Source organism: Mus caroli, chromosome 17 (assembly GCF_900094665.2).
Source record: "Mus caroli chromosome 17, CAROLI_EIJ_v1.1, whole genome shotgun sequence".
In the NCBI taxonomy this organism is placed as follows: Eukaryota; Metazoa; Chordata; class Mammalia; order Rodentia; family Muridae; genus Mus; species Mus caroli.
In genome coordinates, this window is record NC_034586.1 from 79,859,690 (window position 1) to 79,879,590 (window position 19,901).

At 44.2% G+C, this 19,901-nt stretch overlaps 1 protein-coding gene across 2 annotated transcripts in view; it reads right to left on the reverse strand.

Annotated features, from left to right (window-relative positions):
* Thada (THADA armadillo repeat containing) overlaps window positions 1–19,901 on the reverse strand; it is a 276,549-nt gene that overhangs the window by 74,740 nt on the left and 181,908 nt on the right. For both annotated transcript variants that reach the window (XM_029471015.1, XM_029471016.1), the window contains exon 30: window positions 4,853–4,971. In XM_029471015.1, the coding sequence (XP_029326875.1) occupies window positions 4,853–4,971 (119 nt within the window). The remainder of the gene's footprint in view (window positions 1–4,852; window positions 4,972–19,901) is intronic.

Here is a 19,901-nt window from a genome sequence, read left to right on the forward strand (position 1 = left end):
ACCTCTCAAGAGACTTAGTCTGCTTTTAGAAATGAAACCTAAGGCCAGAGTTACAGACTGACTCCACACCACACACGCATAGTCACACACACAGCAATGAAAGCAAAGTAGAGCAATGAAGCCAATTATAGTGGCACATGCTTTTAATCCCAGCGCACTTGGGAGGCAGAGGCAGGTGGATCTTGGTGAGTTTCAGGAGAGTAAGAACTATATAATGAGACCCAATCTCAAAAACTCAGCAAAACAAACCAATAAGCCCCATCTCTCTCTCTCTCCCCCTCATACACACACACACACACACACACACAAACACAGAGACACACAAACACAGAGACACACAGAGAGATGCTTAAGCCCACTTTTCAACAAAAGATTCTTTTCCTAATTAAACAAAAAGGCAAAATTATTTTTTTTTGTAGACATGGATAGTGATAGGAAAATCAACCCCCCAATTCCCCAAATTGAAAAAAAAAAACACTCTGAAGAAATAACAGAGATTTTTGTTTGGAGTACTTGCTATTTTTAGATGTTTTAAGTATGAAGTTACTATGTTAACCCCAGCACTTCTATCTCTTGGCTGTCCCGTCACACGCTGCCAATGGCAGCTCTACTTTCTGTGTCTATGAACTATCTGCTCAGACAGCCGTCTCTTGGGGTACCTCCATGTGGTGGCACAGGTCAGATCTCTCTTGCTGCTTGGGGATATAGCTGTGGCAGCGAGCGCACTGGCCTAGCATGTGGAAAGCCCTGGGTTCAATCCCTAGTTGAGGATGGGAACTTCTCTTTTAAAGATGGACTAATGTCACCATATGTATATGGCATGTTTTGCTTACACCGTCAGCAGTGAACACTGCTGTTCTGTGGTTTGGTGACCAGGAAGAATGCTGCTCTGATCACAGCAGTCCAACTATGGAAGTCTGCTTTCTCTCTCTCTGAACTTAGACAGAGAACTGCAGGATTAGATACTGATTCTATTTCCAGTTTTTAAGGAAGTGTGATACCATTTTCCATAGCAGCCATAAAGTTTTAAGTAATAGTAATAGCAAATATTTTCATATTGCCAAGTAAAAAAAGGAAGCTATAACTTTTATACTTAATAGAACCTTAGCTATGTTTAAAAAAAAAAAAAGGAAAAAGATGATGTAACCACATAGAACTGTGCTAAGAGTAAATTTCACTTTTATATTCTTTTTCAAATTATTTTTCCTTGCTATGAATGATAGCCAAGGAAAACCACGGATGAAGTTCAGTAGAGAATGTTTTCCTTCGGCCATCCCATTCCCCACCCCAGAGTCCAGCAGCACACAAAGCTCACCTCACTGTCCTTATCTTCTTCAGTTTGGTTTGGTTTTTTGAAACCGTTTCACTGAGTAGCTCAGACTGGCCTGAAATTTGCAACAGCCCCTTTGTCTCCGTACCCCTAAGTAGTAGGATGTACCCACACACATGGTTTATGTCATCAAGTTTTCTAAAAGGAACATCCAATACATATTTACTCTTTTATGGCTGAGGGAAACACAAGATAACAAACCACTTCTGAAAAAACTGAAGCCCAATATAATTGCAATCCCAAATCACAGCCAAGGTAAATAAGCTGTTTCCTCTGAGTCCTGCTTGAGAGAGCTTTTCAAAGTTCTTCCTGTTAGGGTAGAGCCTGTGACTGCTAGGACAGCAGAGCTGAAGCCTGAAGACAGCAAGGGCAGCAGGAGGACCATCCATGGGGACTAGACTGCACTCTGTTGTGGCATCCCTAGACAATGTTGTGACATCCCTTCCCAGGATGGGTGGGGCTCATTCTGAATCTCACCTGCTTCCTGACCTGGGCAAGATTTCCCCCCGACCAGGATCTGGTAACTGCTGCCCTCACACCAGAGGAAAGAACTGGACTGAGAAGGGAAGGCTGAGCAAGGGAGAAGGGAGGACAGGAAGGATTAATGAGCTGACTTCCATAAGACTCCTGACACCCTGGAATGAAAAGCAGCCTGGAAGAGCAAATGCCATGTTCTTTATTCAAACCACATTCCCACCCAGCCATTTATCACGGAAAAGTCCCCAACAACTTTGCTCAACCAGCTCATATAAATAAACCCTTATTAATCTTGCAAAGTATAAACACAAACGTATGACAAAAGTCTGTGTGCTTTCAACTTCAGAGTTCAGTTCAAATTTTAAAATTCACTTGATTATCTGTAGCTCCCATATATATATATATTTTTTAAAGAAACCTTTTGGAACAAAAGGACAGATAAATGGCCAGTGCCCTAAACCCTCGAGCTTACTGGACTGAAGGAACTCAAGGATTGAATAAACTACAGGAGAAAAAATGTGTTACTGCCAGAACTGAAACAAACTGTTTGTTTGTTTCTTCATTCCTTCCTTTTTTTTTTTTTTTTTTTTTTGAGACAGGGTTTNTTTTTGAGACAGGGTTTCTCTGTGTAGCCCTGGCTGTCCTGGAACTCACTCTGTAGACCAGGCTGGCCTCGAACTCAGAAATTCACCTGCCTCTGCCTCCCAAGTGCTGGGATTAAAGGCTGCACCACTGCCCAGCAACTAAGTTTCTTTTCTTGGCAACAGTAATTTCTCATAGGTTACATTAGAAAGCTACAGAGAGTCCTCAGTAAGTCCAAGGCACATTTATCTTTCATGTGTAAATGCCCAGGAATATAAAGGGGCCTCTTCAGCAGTTGACTCTGGATACTCCCACAGTAACATCTTCATGGCAAAGCAGGGAAGAAGGTCAGAAAGGATTTGCTCTGACAGGCGACTACCATGACCCTAAATGGGTTCATCTGAGCATTCAGTTGCCCTGTGTAGACCCACAGCAAGAGGCCCTCAGAGACAAGGCAGGCCCAGGACAGGTGATGGTTTCACTCCCTACATGGAGTGCTATGGTTTCCAACTCAGCCTGTGGCATTCCTCAATAATGTGGGTAATACAGAATGGCTTCTGCAAAGCTTTGGAATATCCTCAGCTTCTGCAGCAGGATTTCTTCCCAAACTCTATCCTAGGCTCGAACACACCCTGATTAATACTTGTAAAAACCATATGTTGGGGAGCAAGAGGAGGCCTGGCATTAGGAGCCACCCACTGAGTGGAAAGTTCACACTTGGATAAGAGAGCTGACTGTAGGAAGCAGAACTGTGGCTTTCCTGTGCTCTGGGCAAGGAGGCAGAACCCAGTGAGCTCATGTGACTCAAGGCAGTATTTTCTAGGCTAAGGCTAAAGAAATCAGAGGAAAAACCTCAGAAGTGGGTGGAGGGATGCTCACAATGACAAGGTTGATTGGCCAACAGTGACAGGGACCATGGAGGATGTCTGCCAAGGTAGGAAGACCCTCTCTAGCTGAAGAGTGGCTGTGTAGAACTAAGACTTCCCAGCCATCTCCAGGCACTGAGCAAACTGTGCCTGTCAAAGGCTGGCCTGTCCCTCCATCTTCTTTCTCATGCACCAAGAAGGAATGGCCTAAGGACTTCTGGTGAGCCTGAGCAAAAGGGACAGAGACTCTTCCCTATACAAGCTTCAGAACCAAGGCTTAACTCCTGATGAGGGTATGGCTAAAACCGATTTTCAGCAGACAATTCTTGGAGAGCCTCCATTTCCTGATCCCAGAGCAATAGCTGGAAGATCTGTAAAGACAAGGCACAAATGTGACCCCAGGCCTCTGTTCTCTGGAAGTGTGTCTTAGGGAGGCTGACGGCAATGGGCTACACAGAAGGCAAGCAATCTCACACTTAGGGAAACCACTGAGCAGCTTCCATAACCTCAGTGGCACTTTAGACAAAGAGGACCCAACCAGTGAGCATGCCCACAGTTAAGTATGGCCTGAGACAGTCACTACACACCCTATCACCACACCCGCCGTTGTGGACAGCCACCAGTGGCTCGCCAGACTTTTAGTGTGGTCTGCCCAGTTTCCTCTACCTCATGAAGGGTTATGGCATCATTTCACGGGGCTGTGTTAAGTACTACTGGCCTCTTCTTTCTTTTTTTCCCGCGAAGACAGGTTTCTCTGTATAAGAAAGCCCTGGCTGTCCTGGAATCACTTTGCAGACTAGGCTAGCTTCAAATTTATAGAGATCCGCCTGCCTGTCTCTTGAGTGCTGTGATTAAAGGCATGCACCACCACCACCCACAACTGGCCTCTTCTTAACTACCTTTGCTAAAGTTAACTCCTACAGGAGCCTTGAAGAGACACTGTCCTACCAATATCTGGGGATCCAAAGATTCTGCACACAGTGTTAAGAGTTTTCTCTACACATGATAAAATGGAAGGTTATTTTTACTCTTTACATCACTTTATATTCTAAGTTCCAGAACTAGCACATGTAAGACTGGCAAAACAGAAATAAAAGAAAGAAAGAAAGGAAGGAAGGAAGGAAGAAAGAAAGGAAGAAAGAAAGGAAGAAAGAAAAGAAAAGAATGAAGAAAAATAAAAAAGGTCCCCTCCGCTTTTGCTGACATAACCTGACTACCCATCGAATCCTGGCAAGCTTCAGTTCCCTCTTCCATGCATGTTCCACCTTCTCTTCAGTGCCTTCAAGCACCCAAGGGCTTTAACCTTTAGGCTGCCATGGCTCCCAAGGGTTTGTACAATGCAGACCAGCGTTGTGGTCTTGGTGAGGGTAAGCAACATCTGACTATTGAAATATATCAAACTCCTAGCAACAACGCTTAGCAATTTTAGAAAAATTGTCAAGAAAATACTTTTTTCACCACAGTGCAAAGAAAGGTCTAAAATACTCCAAAAAGTCTGGGAACTAACATGAACAACTGAAACCTCCTCAACTTGAGAGACCGATTCTCTAACCACTAACCCAGTGATGTCTCCTCATTCACGTGGGCTTTTACATACCTCATGGCGAGCCAGAGTTTGGCTTTGGTACAAGCAGTGACATCACTCAGCTCTTGTAGGAAATCTGCATTTGTTTTGTGTCTGCAGTCTGTAATGTAGGCTTGTAACAGATGAAAAACCTGAACCAGAAAAGAGGAAAAACAATACTTGGCTGTGAAAATGAGATTTCCTCAAAACGGTTCCTCAAAGGAAATGAGCTCTGTCTCCACAAGAAAGCAGGCTGGGGGACTGGGGGCAGCCCAGGGTTGGGCCACACAAACCCATGCTCTGGGTCACTGCCACAATTCCCTAGACCAAGGATCGCCGTGACCACATAATCATCAGCCTCGAGAGCTTCTTAGGTAGAAACAAGAAGTGGAATTACCTTTATGTCAGCAATCTTACAAGAAACTAAACTCCAAGTCTGCACAGGAAGGAACTATGAGTCTGTGTGGCTTAGACATATACCCAAGTATATGTCATCAGGCAGTGTGGGCCAATGAGATAGGAACAGCACAGCACAGCACACCTGTGCAGAAGCAGGTAGTACTGTCTGTAAACAAATCCCTGAAACTTTTCCTTAGCAGTCAGATGTGGCATACACTTGACACTTACATGACAGTTATATACCAGGAATTAAAAGCAGAAAGATCAGAGCCTGATGTCTCTCAAGTGTTTATATATATGATGGTGGCACTGTTTGACCACACAATCTAGACCACTGTGCCCCTGTGAGGAGCACAAATCTTTGGGGAACAATGAATGAGACAGAGGGTTCTCTGGCCTGAAAGCCTCAATGGCACACAATTCCTTTGGTTGGCCGGTCACCTCCATAAGCATATAAGGATGAAGGAAACAAAGTGCCAATAAACACATATGAAATTTAAAAAATTTTCCCTTTTCTGTCGTATCCTCTGCCAGGAGGGCTGGCACACAAGCTGCCACATGTGGCTTGTGTGGGCTCTTGGGGTAAGTGTAAGTACTTTACTTATGGTACCACCTCCCAGGCTGTGCCTCAGTCTTAAGTGATAATAATAGCAAATATTTTTATATCGCCAAGTGAAAAGAGTAAGCTATAAGGGCCTCTTGCTGTTTGTCTACACAGGGCAATTGAATGCTCAGATGAACCCATTTAGGGTCATGGTAGTCACCTGTCAGAGCAAATTCTTTCTGACCTTCTTCCCTGCTTTGCCATGAAGATGTTACTGTGGGAGTATCCAGAGTCAACTGTTGAAGAGGCCCCTTTATATTCCTGGGCATTTACACATGAAAGATAAATGTGCCTTGGGACTACAGCTGGAGTCACATGTCAAGATTTTCCCCCTACTCCTCCCTCTTTTTAGATAAGAACTCAGGTAGCCCAGGGTGGTCTCAAACTCCCAATGTAGCTGAGGATGGCCTTGAACCAGTTGGACCTCCTCAGCCTCCTGAATACTGGAATTACAGGTGTATGTCACCAGGCCTAGTCTACTGTTTCTCGGAAGGGTAAGTCTATGGGAGTGTGGGCCCAGCCCCTGTACCCACACTGAAGCACTTTCTCTAACAAAGGACCTGTTCTTTCAGGAGCACAGATCAGATGCTGCTGCCTCACCACAGCCTGCAGGGACCAAACCACCCGGCATAGAGCCTGGAGAACTGGGCTGGCCGGGGCTTCTGTTCCTATGCGGTGACTGCCAGAGGGAAAAATACCTCCCTCGGTCTCAATCCCCACTGTCCCGAAAGAGCTGGCAAAGTCACTAGGCCTTGCTTTCTTTTCTCCACAGCTGCACTAAACCAACCACCAGGGCTTTCATGTGTCACAGTGCTGTAATTAATCAGCAGACACCAGCAAAACACACGGCTGTGGAATTTACTTGTCAAGAGAGCTGTGAGGTTTCAAATGCTTCTCATTTAGAAGCAATCACTTTAGAAATAACCCCCTGTGGATGTTTAAGCCCTGGCCTGGATTTGCTCACCTTGCTTGGCAAAAACAAGACTGTTTTTGAAATGCTTGGTAGTTCTGGCTTATGAATGTCAGCCTACAGGCCCATCAATTCTGTCACCCTGGGCACACACCAGACAACAACTGCAATCCCAGTAACTCACCAAGGACAGAGAGTGATATGTCTGTACCTGACCACTGTACACAGAGGGGCAATGTAGGCAAACCTGGTAGACAGAAGCAAGTATAAGAGGCAGTGCAGTACAAACCGAGCACTTGTTAGAGAAGCAGAGGAGAACAGAGCAGGGAAGGAAAGGAGAAGACAAAGCAGATGGAGAGGCTTGCAAACAAACATGAAATTGATTAGTATTTCTGAGAAATATTAATGAAAATATTTGAATGCACAGCCATCCTCACATGACATTTGAAAGACTCAAGAAAAATGAGATAATCAGTCAGTGTGGCGCTCAGGGAGGTCTGGAAAGAGCCACTTGTCTCTTGGTTCTTGGGTTGGCAGACACAAGGCCACTTTTCTCTCCTTCCGAATTTGCCTACAGTGCTGGTACTGAGTGTGGCTAAACCCAGGCCTGAGATGACTTGCAAACAGCAATCCTAGAGAAGTTTGAGCTGCCAGGCCAGTGAAGGAGCAGGACTCATCAGACACACCAAAGTGCTGACAAGCAGACTGCCAGTTTAGGGGCCCAAGTGTACAACAGTGTTCAAATATCCAGTCCACAAATACTTATTAAGCAAGTGTCATTACCAGCTAGTGTCCTGGTAGCTGCAGCAGAGACCAAGCAGCAGGGCTCCTCTCTCCCTCCCTCCCACTGCCCCCGTTTGGGTTCTAGTCATGAGGGTCAGAGATGTGAAGACCCAGCAGCCTCCCTGAGGTTGCATGTCACTGACATCACCTGCCTGGCTTTCCATGACCTGCTGTTTGTGAGTCCAGTACATGGTAGGAGCTCAGTAGCACTGAGTGGACCATATGCTGGGGTTTAGTGTCTCTACTGACAGGAACTGTCTCAGGATACAATCCCCCCTGGAGCGTGTACACTGCAGTAGGTACCAACTTTGTGTTCAGGGTAGACACATGACTGAAAGATAACTTTCTCCTCTATTCCCTTGACTCCTGATGTGATGGAGACTGCAAGGTTAGACAAATAGTAAGACGCCACTCACATGGTACACACTCTGAGGGCAAACATGGTTGTAAACCAAGGGACTACTACCTATGTATATCTTTAGATCAACTAAGTTAACCTGTTTCCTCGTGTTAAATAGAGTAAGACAGTAGTCTCCTCTTTCTTTTCAATTATTATTCTAGTGTGTGTGTGTGTGATGGCACATGTGTAGAGGTCAAGGAACATATTTTGGGGATCAGTTCTAGTGATGGAACTTAAATTGTTAAACTTGCATGACAAGTACTTTTTACTGGCTTGGCTGAATCATATTGTCAGCTCAGTGGCCCTCTCTGTAGGAAACATTCCAAGGCATGGTGGGTACCTGAAACCTTGGTTAATATAAACCTTATGTAACTGTATTTTTCCTATATACATATGCACATCTATAAAAAGTTTAACTTTCAAACTAATCACAACAAAAGAGAAATAAAACAGAAAACATCAATATTACTATAATAAAAATTACTTAAATTTATTTACTTCAATTTTGGAACTTTCCCCCCGCCTTTTTTTTTTTTCTGAGACAGGTTTCTCTGTGTAGTTCTGGACATCTTGGGACTTACTCTGTAGGCCAGGATGGCCTTAAACTCAGAGATCTCTCTGCCTCTGTCTCCACAGAGCTGAATTTAAAGGCAAGTGCCAGCACAACCAGTTTGAACTTTAATATCTTTAGACTGCAACTGACAGTGATTGAGCTAATGGGAACAGAGAGATCTCTGCAATCTGTGACTAGAGAGATCTATGTTTATTACACACACACACACACACACATGGACACACGTGCACTCACATATATACATACAATTAAAAAAATCTTTAAAAGGTGTTTACTATTCAATGGTGGTTGGCTAATTGTAACAATGAACCACACTAATAAAAACACTAATAGTAGGAGAGAGTTAGGGGAGAGGAGAGGAATATACATGGGAATCCTTGTACTACCAACACAATATTTTCATAAATCTACCATTGTCTTAAAGTAGATCCTAATTTAAAAATGTACTGGGACTGGTCAGAGATCAGCATGGTGTGTGGGTCAGGATGAGAAAGGCCTCATTGGCAATGTGATGGAATTGATCCTGTCATGTGGCCAGCAGAGCCCTCTTCAAAGGGAAGACTTCAGGGATGGGAGCTGTAACTTGCAGGGAGATATCAAGGGCTGCTTCACATAAGACGGGGGTCCAGGATCATGCCAGAAGTCCAGTTAAGAGATGATGTGTTGAACCAGAGGCTAAAGACTATTAGCACGTGGGCTATGAGGCCTCAAAGCCTATACAGTGCTTCTGTAAAAACATTTAGAAGCTGTGAGGCATCATATCAGCATCATCCCTATTTTCAACTTCTTTTGAAACTCAGAAGGGCCACTTGTAGTGGACCTAACAGGTCACAAGCTACCCATCCACAGCTGAATGGCAGGAGCTACTTACTGCACACTACTGCTAAGGGCATATTAATGCCATTTGTCACTGCTCATTTTTCTTAACTTTGGGACATCAAAACCAAAATGAAATATTTACAAAGTACAAGAATGGATGAAAGGTGTGACATCACAGCGTAGGCAGAGAGGGCATGAGTGTGAGTGACTCCTCTAGGTTTCTGACCAGGACACACTCTGATCTTGTGGTACCCTCTAAGAACCACAGCTAAACTCTAGCGTTGTGGGTATAGAGGAACACTCACGTGGGAAAGCCCTTCTTGGGCTGCTAAGTAGGGTGACAGCTGGAAAAAAGATATTCTTAACTTGGGAAGCTGGGCTACCTTAGGATCAGGATCAGGAGGGTGCCCAGGCATCTGAGAGTGGTGGGTGTGGACTGCATCAGTCTGGATTCTCATCTCATTTACGGAGACTTGGGGTAGGGAGCATCTACGTGATGGTTTCCTTAGTCATTTACTGCACAAAACAGCAATTCTTTTGAGACTGAGACGGAGCTCTGTGTATCTATTAACCTTAGAGCAGAGGACAGTTTGCCTCTAGGCACAGCAGGTCCCTAAAGTGGACTCAGCAAGGAAAGAAAAGAGAGGGTGAAAGCGTTGCTGCTGCATGAGAGCCATGCCTGACAGTTCAGCTGCTTGATGGCTCCACTGCCTCACGGCTCAGCTGGTAGGACCCTCACTACACCAACCAGGGAAGGTAAGTTCAGACCCCGGGTCACAGCAGAAGGAGAGAAGTGACTCCGTGAAGTTATTCTCTGACCTTCACATGAATACCGTGGTACCCCAGCCCCCTAACATCACATATACACGCAACTGCAACAACAACAACAAAGGAAGGGAGGCAGGAAGGCAGAAAGAAAGAACAGCTACAAAGACTCTGCTTCCATCAGAAAGAGGCAGCACGGATCACAGTTGGCAGCAGCATGCCCTGACTGTCCCAAGCATGGCTGGTCAGTCCTGCCCTTAAGAGGAGTCCATGAACGGGCTGTACTGAATGAAGGTCAGGGGATCCTGTATTTCTTACAATGAAAAAGTAAGTTGTAATGAGGCACCACATTGAGAACCTGGAGACAGGGCCGCCCTCTCCCCAGACTCTAAACCCAGAGAGACCCTGGGGGATGGAGGTGAGCAGGCATCTGTGGGAAGCATGTGGTCCATTTGGGCAGCCCAGGATCTTAAAAGCAGCTCTACAGTATGAATGTAATGCATGCGGAATAAATGTCATGCGACTAAGAGTCATGAGGCAGTGCCCTGAAAAACTCTTACTACCTCAGTAAAGTATGTCTGGCTTATGCGGCTTTACTAAAATAGTGACTTGTGTGAGACAAGATCAAGATGATATACGGCTGTTTGGGAAAGCAGTGCTGAGACGGGTTTCTCCTTCACAGAGTGTGGCTTTCAGACCAGTTTCCTCCCTTTAAAATCAACAGCAGCTGAGCTCAGAAGCCAGCAGGCTTGAGCAGTCACAGGCAGGGTTAGGCAGGCCATGGAAAAGGCCAACTCCAGTAGGACAAGAGATAGTCATCTCAAAGGTCAGACCTAAAGGGGTGAGTGGACGAACCCATCAGTGATCCTAAACTCTGATGACCAATGCCAGTCCATTCACTTTTACAACTGGATTCTGCTAAAGAGTGAAATAAAACAAAACAAAGTAAGTCCAGTCTTTCCTCCTGCAGCACAAACTTGGCGAGCACTTTGCGCCCATTCCACTCAGGCCAGTATGCCACCTGCATCTGCCTTCCTGCATTACTCTAACCCCAGCTAAGTCACTGCCACATTTTTCCAAACTTTATGTTTACACAGGATTTTATTTCGGCTGTTAAAACATCTGCATTTTTTTTTTTTTTTTTTTACGGACTTAAATAAATGATCTATGCCGGGAATGTACAGTACAGAGTGATGTCAGCTCCTCCGCCCCCTTTTCTCAACTCACTGGTCAGAACAGGCAAACATTGTTTCAGCCTGTAGTGGGAATGTGAATATTTATTCTGTCAACTTAATTCATACAAACAGAACTAAAGACAGGCTGGCAGGCTGAAGTACTTTATGGCTTTAAGTCAGACTGAAAAAGGGGGTAGGAGGGGAATGGTTGAGAAAAGAATCTAAACTTTCAAATTTACAGAAATACGTCTCTTCACATAATTGCTGGAAGTGGAGATAGCAAACACTTCAAAGGCAGACGGCATACGTGTGCATGTATGCATTTGTATGCGTGCATGTGCCTGTGTCTTGGGAAAGCCAGGGAGAAAGCCCAGTAACAGCTGTCAGTTCCAGTCACTTTTGGCCAGGTTGCAAGATTGGTTCTCTGCTTCAGGCATACTGACTGAAGCCTCAGGAGAACCCTTCTTACTGCTGGGGCTTGGTGGGCACATGTACTTGCCTATGCCATTTGTACAGAGTCCAATGAAAGGGCTCTTATTGCCAGTAACACTTGCCACAGACCTTAGAGGAGTGTGGGCTCTAGGCAATACCTTAATGACACTTGAGTTTCTTAGCTGGGTCATCCTCAAGAAGATGGGTTTGTATCACCCACAATCATCCCATAATGGATTCTCTATTAGAAAGCAGAACAGGAAACATTTCAGGAAACTGCTCCCCCAAACCTCAGTTTGTTTATGAGATGAGAAAACACATCCCTTCAAAGTTCTTAGTAAATGGCATCTTCGTGGAAGAAAACACTACCAGCCTGGGGAGTGTGTCACTGGGAATGCACCATACACCTCGAAGGTCTGAAACATACAAACCCGTCCAAATGGGAGTGTGTGGATTTGCTGTGCCACTCCTTTCTAGAACTCTCCCACCAAGGTGGTCAAGAGCCCAAAAACCTTGCACCTGGATAATGTCTTCCCTCCAATACTTATGACATATGGCTTACATCTTGTTAAAACCCTCTTCAAGGACTAGCTGGGCCCTGAAAGCCCCACCTGCATTCTGGTTCTACCTTCTATCATGTCATACAGCTATTCTGTGCCCACAGAGATGAAATCCCATTCCTGACAACCTGACAGATGCTACTTGGTTCAGCCTGGCCCTTCCCATTTTTCCTTCTATTCTTTCCAACGGGGCTACAGGAATTCTACTCAAATCACAGGGCCAGCTTCAAACATTTCTGGGCTTCCATACTGAGATCTTACCCAGCCCTAAGGCTCTCATTTCCTTTTTAATGCCTTATAGTCCTGTCTGCACCTCACCCCTCCCTTCCTTCATTGAAGGGATCAGTGCTGAGGCTTGACCCAGAGCCTCCTCATGTATGCTAGGCAAAGCTCTTTGCTACTGAAGCCACATGTTTAGCCCCTTGAATCTGTTGTCAGTTATCAAGCTGCGATGCTCTTTCCTAAAACAGAGGTCCCTGAAGCAAAGAACCATGTCTCATTCTTCCCTACAGCTCCTAAGGATACAAGACTTCTGTCTGGATGAAAAAGACTCACTAAACAGGTGGACTTGTTGATTTGGAATCGACACACTCAAGAAGGACAGGGAGCTGATCTTGAGACTGCATTTGTTCTGAATCATCTTGGTGGTGCTACAAATGTTAAGAAACTGGATTCTTAAAAGCAGCTTCAAGGGCCCTGGGCAGAATTCTAGGTGCTGGCAAAGTTTAGATGGTGATATTGATGCTAGTTAATCGTTATCTATTCAAATAAAAAAAAACTTTACCTTTCATTGCTGAGAACTATGCGTAAAAATGATAATTTGTTTGTAAAACATATCTATTTAAGTCCCCCTTTAAGACTCATTTGCTAACCAAGGCTAGCATAGTACTTGCTATGTAGCTCAGGTTGACCTTGAACTTGTGGTAATTCTCTGCCTCTGCCTCCTAAGTGCTGGGGTAATTGGCAAGAGCCATGATGCTTGGCTAGGAGAGCATTTCCATTTTCTGAATAACTGGATCCTTACAGATTTGAGATTAATAGTAAAGTCTGTGATACAGCAATACTTATCAAAAAGTAGCCAAACAGAGGCTGGGAAGATGGCTTAGTGATGAAGAGCACTGGCTGCTCTTCTAGAGGAAGCCACTAGGTTCAAATCCCAGCACCCACATGGTGGCTCACTACCATTTGTAATTCTGCTCCTAGGGGATCTTGTGCTCTTTTCTAGTCTTCTTGGTACCAGTTATGCCTGTGGTGCATATACATACATGCAGGAAAAACACTCATACCCATGAAAACTAACAACACAAATACCAACCAACCAAACAGAACTAACCCATAAAAATAACAGATAATTTGTTCAGTTGAGACACAGGGAGAGGTATGTTGGTGGTAGCATAAATGAAATAAAATTAATCAAGAATGAGTCACTGCTAAAGTCAAGCAACGTCACTAAAGAGTCTTATATTACCTGTTTATACCTGAATGCGAGGGGAAAGGACTTAGCAGGCAGATCTCTACAATAAGAATGACTTATTCAATAAAATAATAGAAAACAACCAACCAGGTCTTTTTGATATACATTAGTTGGATCCCTACCTATTGTATGGGGGACAATACAACCCCCCCAAAATCAAAAATGCAAAACTATAAAAACATTGGTGAAAATGGGGAATTTTCTTATTATCTTCAAGCAAAGATGTATTCTTGCTGATCTTGTATTTTCCATAAGGAATGAAGAAATAACAAGATAAGGAAGGTCAGAATACAATATAGCCACATAAAAATTTGAAACTAAATATATTTTTTCACATTTATTATTATTTTTAATTAACTTATTGCAGCAGTATTTGTGTGGAAGTCAGAGGACAACTTTCAGGAGTCAGTTTTCTCCTTCTACTCCCTGGGACTCAGGGACTGAACTCAAGTTGGATGGTTTGGAGATAAACACCTTTAGCAGCTGAGCCATCGCATTGGCCCCAAACTGGAAACTTTTATACAGCAAAAACTACAATGATTAGTCAACAGTAAAGGAAAAATAGGATAAAGTATTTGTTAATTCATCTCTCATTAACAAAAATGAAAATAATTAAATTAAATATGCACTTAGGAAGCAGAGGCAGGCAGGTGTCTGAGTTAGAGGTTAGTCAGAACTTCACAATGAGACTCTGTCTCAAAGAGAGGGAGTGGAGGTTAGATTTCCAAACCTCCCTAATTTATGCATCATTAGAACTGCCATAATTTTTTTATGGTGGCCTCTAGACCAATGGACATATCTAATGTTTTGAATTCATTAGGTGGGTATGTCCAAACGACCCAAGGAACACAAAGTCTTTCAGGGCTTCTGCGTCTGACTGCCTTCTCACAGAGCTACTAATGGGATGTATGCATCCATCACTTCCCACGCCTTGCGCTCCTTTCCTTGCTGTCCCACCTAAGTTCTTATGACACATACTTTCTATCACAGCAGCTACCCATGTCAATCTTACAAAGACATGACGAGAGCAAATATCTCAAATGCTACTTTGAGCTGGTAGTTCACACGTCTGACAGACGTCTAGCATCAAAGTACTTTCTCCCTCAGTTTTAAAACATCCTACGCCTTGGCCTACCCCTTTGGGAACTGCAAATATTTAGCAAAGAATATAAATAATGTACAGATGAAACAGAAATAGCCAATACACATGAGAAAATGTTAATGCCATTACGTTAAAGGACACACAGACACAATATTTAATGGAAACAGTAGGCTCAAGGGCTATGCCTTCCACCCTGCTCTCACTCATCACCTCCCCTCTTACCGTTGTCTACCTCTTGGGCCTCAAACAATCTATTTTTAAGCCAAAGTAATTTGACAAAGAAATTTTTTGAAAGGGTAAAACCCAATTAATAACTAAGAAAACATGAATTAATCAGTGAGTTAGAAACTTACTGGCAGAGCCACATTTTTTGCACATATAACTTATTATACCTCGCCAGGCGGTGGTGGTGAATGCCTTTAATCCCAGCACTTGTGAGGCAGAGGAAGGTGGATTTCTGAGTTCGAGGCCAGCCTGGTCGACAGAGTGAGTTCCAGGACAGCCAGGGCTACACAGAGAAACCCTGTCTTGAAAAAACCAAAACCAACCAACCAACCAACCAAACAAACTTATTATACCTCACAACAGGAGCTAGGCAAAACAACTCCACACCAAGTTGGCAGTAGCTTTCAAAATGGAAAACATGCACTTTCTTCATTCATTCTCACAATGTCCTAGGTGTTTCTAGGTGTTTACTTTGCAGCCACACTTCCAGATATCCATGTTCAAGAATGATATTGATTTTAAAATGAACGATTTGAAATTACTGACACAGAGCCAGCTGGAGAAGCTGTGGATATTCCTGTGAGTAATCATAGCCAAACTATACAGCTGTTAAGAAGAACTGTGGATTTACACGTACTTAATTGAAACATCTCTAAGTCATACTGCTAAATAAAAAAAAGAAGCTATAAATGCTATGGTCATATTTTCATTCCTGTCAAATTATCAGTAGTGGAGCCTGGGATTTTACATTTAATATGGTAGATTTCTGCTATCTAATCTAATCTAATCTATGTATTTATTGTATTTTTTTGGGACAGGGTTTCTCTATGTAGCCTTGGCTGTACTGGAACTTAATCTGTAGACCAGGCTAGCCCTGCCTCTGCTTCCTGCGTACTGGTATTAAAAGAACATGCCACCACTGTTTTTTCTTTTAAAATAATTATAAACCCATTAGTTTGTAAAATGTGGCCTGCATGCCTTCTGCCAAGTTTCCTCCAATACTAACAATGTACATAATCAAAGGTGGAAATTTTATCTGCGTGTACAAGCTCATGTTTATAATCCCTTTGGAGGTAGAGGCAGGAGAGGGGATCTTAAGGGTATCTTCAGCTGCAAGTATGAGGCCGGCCTGGGCCTCAAAAAATCAGCCAAAGAAAACAAACCCCAGAAAATTCACACAACAGTGCTCTTCACCTTAACCAAGTGGTTAGCATTTTATATGTGCAGAGTGTATGGAGGTCACCTGATCCCAGGTATAGATCTGCAGAATCAAACCAATGACATCAAGATATACCAGAAAGAGGGGGGAAGGGAAGGAGGGAGGGAGGGAGGGAGGGAGAGAGAGAGAGACCCCAGAATGCTAATTACTAAGACAGATAGCCATGTGGTATTTTTTTTACCAAGAGATTAAAAAAAAAAAATCAAAGAAAAAGAAGATACCTCAACTGCTCAGAACAGGAGGCTCTTCAGACATCAGTAAGATCCTCCTCCTCTTCTCTACCTTCTGTCTTCTTCCATATGGCTCAAACTCACCCTGTAGCTAGGCTGACCTTGAACTTGAGTTCCTCCTGCCCTCCTGCCTCAGGGCCCTGAGTACTGGGGTGGGAAGTGTCACCACCTGGCTCCTGGACTTATCCTTTGACCTTTGAGTCCTATGCCCAGTGGTACTTGAAAACAGGTCAGGAAAAGGCACCAAGGCGAGATGTGGGCAGCAGCATTCTTGAGAGCTGCACTGGCATACCCAACAATGTGCCTTTAGGAAGCAAGGCTAACAGAAATGAAGAGCTCCTATGTTAACATACACTCTCTGGATTTTAAAGCAGCTGTAACATTTCCCTTCTAAAAAGAATTTGTGTAAGAGAAAACAGTTTTTACATTTAGCATCTCGTCTTTAGGCTGATTACTGAATACTATCCAAGCCACCCAGGTAGGGACTTGGACAAACTGCCGTAGGAACTCCCATAAGGCCCTTTAAGCACGCATGTGGGCCAGAGTCAACGTATGGAGGCTGCTAGAATCCCTTGTCCTGTGGTAACAGAGAGACTCCTCTTTTTGAAAACTGAAAATGAAATTTCTTTTTTTACATGCTGTCAGTTGCAGTTTATTTCAAAGGTCATCAAAGTAAACAAAACGGAGAGGCTAAACCTTTAAAAGTCCAAAAGTGACAACTGTTTATATTCACAGGAGGAAGGAAAAGTATGACTGCTCCAAGCCCCCAGGAATGGAGATGCAGGCAGCGTCCCCTCCCCACCCCCAGGCTGTTTGCTTCTTTCCACTCAGCACCTCGAGCATCAGCAGCACTTTGGCAGGAGTCTGCAATAAGCAGGCACTGTCTCAGGGCCTCTGAGTCTTTCTTTCATTGACAGCTGTGCCTCCACAATCCCACCATGCACTAGCTCAAATCCGTTCTCTCTCCAACCTGAGCCCACTTCCATTCAGAGGGATTCTGTGCGATCTTCCTGAGGGAAAAGGTCATTGCAGTGACTCCCTGTGTGCCTTCTTTCATCTCAAATAATCAGAGTTGGCTGAGCTGACAATGAACTCTGGATGGTCAGCATGCACGAGCTTGTACATGGATTTCAACCTGGATGCATTGCAATGACCACCTAAGTGGCACTGCTGCACGAGTTAATCAAGGGGCAAGTCTCAGTTTGGTGTAAAGACGTCCTGTCTTTCCTACTTGTTCACTAGGCTCAGTGCACTAGCTTCCTCTGGGAAGGTCCCCCTAGCCATGCCAGGTCACAGCACCTCCTCATCCTCTTGCCCCACAGAATGTATTGTCTGAACCTCTCCTGCAGCACCTCACCCATGTTGCCTGGATTACTGTTTACCTATTATGTAAACCATCTCCAGCGCAGTCTTCCAGGAGTGAAAAAGGTTTGATTTTAAGGTTAAGGCATTTCCATGTGGGCTGAGGTAAGCAGTGCTCACAGGTTAACTTAACTGTGTAAATGGCAAGACTTGCAACATGGTGGCACACGTGTGTAATTGCAGGAAAGGAAGGACGCCTTTGAGTTCAATGCCAACCTGTGCTACATGGCAAGGTCCTGCCACTGAAAACAAAGAACAAAGACTCTCCAAATAGGCGAGTAGGGAAGACTTCAGAAGGCAAAGTGCTGTGTGGCAGGCAACCGACCTATCCTCCTGACTTGCTGACACGTCACATTATTTACCCTAGACCCACTGAGGAAATTCCAAATCTCCTCTCTGAATCTACTGTACCATCTGAAGCTGTTATCCTGGCAGTACTTGCTGGATGCAGGGCTGAAGGAGCACAGCCTACTAAGAAGGTATCACCTGCCTCCCAGCCCTGAGCATCAGGTCTTCTGGCTGCTCTCTGTCACTGTATTGCTGGGAGGCTATGAGGAGCAACTTGGGCAAGGTTTAAAGTTAGTGCGGATTTTTACATAGACGAGGCCGCCTCAGCCAGTTATTGGGACAAACTGCAATGGGGCAAGAAGATATCTTTCTTGGTTTGCAACAGATTTCCTACTGAGAAATCTGTGGCTTTGAATCAGAACTCCTAAGTCTACCTTGTTACTCCTGGAACATCTGGCAATGTCTAGGCATTTCTGGTTGTCACACCCTTGAAAACGACCAGTACCTAGTGGTCTAGGCAAGGGATCGTGGCAAAATGCTTTACAAAGCATAGCACAACCTTTCAGAACAAAGAAGCATTGCGGCTAAAACGGAGGTGCACTGAGACAAACAGCTTTGGAGAATTGCCAAACCAGAGGCTCCAGAAAGGACAGGCTGGTGCCCGAGGAAAATGTCTCATCTTTGAGTTTTATTTTTTTCACATATAAGATGGAGCTCAGAAGCCAACTCATGTCGTGGGTAACATGAGTTCTGAAGAGTAGTTGCTCTCAGAAGAGCTTGGTGATCATGCTTTCACAAATAAGTCTTTACAATCAACACATGCCACAGAGGCTTCATTTTTTTCTGGACAATATATGACTCCTCTTGAAATAGGTCTGAAGAGGAAACTGGCCCCACCCCCGGCCACTGACTCTGTTGCTGCTTGTTTATGCTTGTCTGTTTTCCTCAGCAGGGACTGATCAGGGGACTTGTTGGCCCTCCCAGGACTGCCCTTCAGCAGTGCTCCCCTAGTGCACACTGGTAAGTTCCCAAGATACTGTGCTTTCAGCCAACCATCGAACCAGAGTTCCTGCCAAATGTATGGCAGAGGCACAAAATAATGAATATCCCTTTGGTGCTTACAGAGTATGGTTGTAAGAAGTTTGTCCTTTTTTTTTCTGGTAATAGCTAAATTCCTATTCTTAGGCTGGGTGGAAGCAATCAGGCTCTTTCTTTTAAGATGTGAAGAGAAAGTACAGCATGGAACTGTGTGAACACTTCTTCTAACCATTTTTCCCCTAGTTCACTCTTTCAAGTCTCTGATTACAGAAATTTTCATCTACCTAAAGTATGTGGTACTGCAGAGATGATTCTCATGATCTTCCAAAGGATCTGCACGGCTTCCAGAATCCATTTTTTTTGTCATTTCTGATTTACAGTACATATGAATTTTATAGCCTCATGAAAGGTGAAGTCAGTCTCTCTCTCACACACACACACACACACACACACACACACACACCCCTCTCAAACACTGTCTGGTTTCAAAAGCAGGCACCTCACAGCCACGTGAGGTAGAAGGGTACATGCCAGGGGCTCAGGGATTGGAGAACAGGGAGCTGTTTAAGGGTGAAGAGTCTCTGGTCCTCATGGGCCATGCACATACACTTACACAGACACATACACATGCACATACACTTACACAGACACATACACATGCACATACACAGACACATACACATGCACATACACTTACACAGACACATACACTTACACAGACAC